Raw genomic sequence first — 3204 nt, forward strand, 5'->3', positions numbered from 1 at the left:
ATTATCTAAAACTTGTACCAAGTTGTTGAACTATTGATATTCTGAAGCTACTTTGAAGTGATGTTTGGTCATTTGTTTTTTGAGAATATTAGACCAAAGATAAGAAAACCACTTGTATTAATTTTAATTATATATAATCTTAGAATAACTTATGAATTTAATTAGAATTCCATCATGATCTCCTGCCTAGATTTGAGATTGTGAAAAATGGGTTGTTTGTTAGTTGAAAGAAAATCCTAGCCAATAGATCTGAAATTTTAAATATTGGGTTGTTTGTTAGTTGAAAGGAATCCCTAGACTTTCACAATGTTGTTCACTATTTTGAACCTAGTCACGTATGAATTTGTGAAGAAAAAAAAAACTTTACCATAAAAAACAAACCCAAAAACTTTACCATAAAAAACAAACACGGTGATTTGCATTCCATTTTTACTAATCAATGAAGGAACAATGTCACTTTCAAGTTTAAAATAACATTTCAATATTCAAAAAAACAAAAAAATAACTCTATAGAATAAAATAAAACTAAAAATGACCCATCATATTGAGAATTCATATGGAATATTGTTTATTTAAAGGGGGAATTAAACCAACTCATATTCATGTTACGTGTTGATCTATCAAGCTGTAAGAGGGATCAAATCTCTTTTCACTATAAAATATATTTGTATCTCTGTTGATCCCTCTCCCTACATGGTAGATCATAAGGTAGTAAGATGATTTTACAAATTATACTTGGCTTGAGAGGTGCTCTCCAACATAGTTTACAAAAAATTGTGTAATGTCTTGCCTTCTAAGTATTTTGAATCAGTCAAATTACATAAAAACAAAATAAAATAAGCGGTGGTATTCTTAACCCATGGATTTTGCGATGGTATTATTAAGCCCTCAACATGAAATATTCTTATTCCAATGAAGAATATACAAGCAACATTTTCAATTTATTCATATTTTGTTATACCATTTTTTCATTCAAGGTGAAAACCTACGAAATTACATTCCTCTTTTATCAAAAGTGATACAAATTCATTTCAGAATCATGGTGGAAAACCATCAAACGAAAAGTCACGAGAATAAATAAGGCTTTACTTTTAAATAAAGTTTAATAATTGACTATGGTTGAAAGAATTAGAAAAAATTTAAACGTTTTATTTATTCGTTTATATTTAAAGAGTTCATAACGTTTTAAATAAATGGAAATATTTTCCATGTTCTTATATAAGATAGCTGAATTGAAAAAAATCAATATATGCATTTGTGGCATCGACTTAAGACATCATACACAGGAAGATGGGCGACTTGGGCACCCACATTGCCATTCCTCTGCCTCTCGTTTCTGTGAAGATTCCGCGTCTGGTTATTCAATATTGCAGATACCATGTTCTTGATGCCGCCACTATATCACTTGATGCCATCAAAACATGGGATGAGGATTTCATGAGAGCTCTTGTAGAAGATCGTGCCAGACTCTTCGAAGCGAAGTTGCAAAGGCTACCAACTACCTGCTGGTCACAAATTATTGCTGATTTGTTGAAAGGGAAAGCCACTGAATAGATACGTTAGCTTTTCAACATTCGGTATGAAAATTAATCGTTAAATCACTCTGCAATGGCAGAGTACCTCCCTTTCTGCAATTCGGTTCGTTTGAACATGAAATTGAGAGCATTCCATTAGGTTTAGAGTACACATTTCCTTACACATTCTAAGTTTTTCTTGCTTTCATTTTGACCTATTCCAGTAGTAGTTTTGGCAATTTACGGTTAGTATTATACTATGGGGCGGGAATTTTTATGACATAATTGCTCGTGTTTCAATCTGTTATTTCGTAATATGTTGCAGATATCCCTTCTTTTCAGTAACAGTTAATCCAAAAACTCTTTTTAACCTCTGCATAGTAGAAATATGAAAAAATACAAATGTTCATCTCTTTTATTCTAAAGTGATTTAGTATTAACATCCCTATTGTCCACCATTTCATATGAATATGTCACATCCTCTAAACTTCACCACCAGGTTCTCAAAATTCTACAAAATATTAGTTCCCAAAATACATTTTCAAGATAGGATTAAGTCCCTATTACCACAAGACCAAGTTTTGGAGCTATGCAGAAGTGTAGCTCAATCTCACCACAATAGTGCTGCTTTGACTTGATGATCTTGGATTCCTATTAAAGAAAGTATCCCAATTCATTACATATATTCTAAAGGAATGCTCATGTACTTTAGATATTTGATCAGGTTGATGGTGGAATAAAAACTTAAATGGAAGGAGATGGTTGAGTTGACTTAGAGGCTAAAAGAAACAATCTAAATAGGTGTAGAATATCAACAAAGTATTAAATTACAAAATAAGCATGGGATATCATATTATGCACCAAAGACTAGTTCAAATGCAACCATATTATATATTGAATCTTCATATACATCTAAAACTTAACCAACAATGAAAATAGATAAAACATCAATATAAAAATGAATCAAAGTTACTTGGAGAAAATAATATATATGGATAACATTATTCATTATTAGTAAAATATCTGAAAGAGAAATCAAAGATCGAGAAGTGAATCATGGCTTTGCTAATAATCCTCTCAAAATATTTGAGGGTATATTTTAATCCATAAGGGTGATAAATAAATATTCACTCATTGAAAAAAATTGGTTGCAACATAACAATACATACATGATACATGACGAGAAGGAAAGGGAAGTGAAAACCCAATACACTACCTCTGTATCTTCAATTTAACCCCAATATAATATTGGGATAGCAAGTGTAGAGACAATTAACCAATCACACCCTTTTCTTCATTCTCTATTTAATTAAAGGATTTATGGGTTGGTCATTTTTACCATGTTAAAATATGGTAAGATTAAATTTAAACATTTCTAAAATCAATCCAATTTTGATGTATTTATCTAATACATGGGGAATTGAAATATTTTTATTACTACATGGGGAATTTCACTATTTTCATTTCTTAAATTTTCTTGGCTTGTACATCTCTTCCTGTCACCACTTTTGACCAAGTAATTCAACCTAATGACCAATCATTGGGGTACTATATAATTACTTTGCACACTAATCATACACCAATACAATTAATTTTTTTAGTTCTCAAATGTAATCACACAAACTACAGAAATATTTCTTTTCTGGTTACTTTCTACAAAAGAATGGCTTCAAAAAATAAATAGAATAGA

The 3204-nt window shown here is 30.5% G+C and overlaps 1 protein-coding gene across 1 annotated transcript; it reads left to right on the top strand.

Moving 5' to 3' along the window:
* Positions 1 to 1290: 1290 nt before the first annotated feature.
* On the top strand, positions 1291 to 1554 carry LOC149228863 (SKP1-like protein 1A). The gene has a single exon (XM_089380884.1). It carries the CDS (start codon positions 1291 to 1293, stop codon positions 1552 to 1554), a length of 264 nt encoding a protein of 87 aa, XP_089237010.1.
* Positions 1555 to 3204: the final 1650 nt, after the last annotated feature.

Source organism: Pinus tabuliformis, chromosome J (assembly GCF_031772625.1).
Source record: "Pinus tabuliformis cultivar Carrire ecotype Pingquan chromosome J, CPIR1, whole genome shotgun sequence".
Taxonomy (NCBI): domain Eukaryota; kingdom Viridiplantae; phylum Streptophyta; class Pinopsida; order Pinales; family Pinaceae; genus Pinus; species Pinus tabuliformis.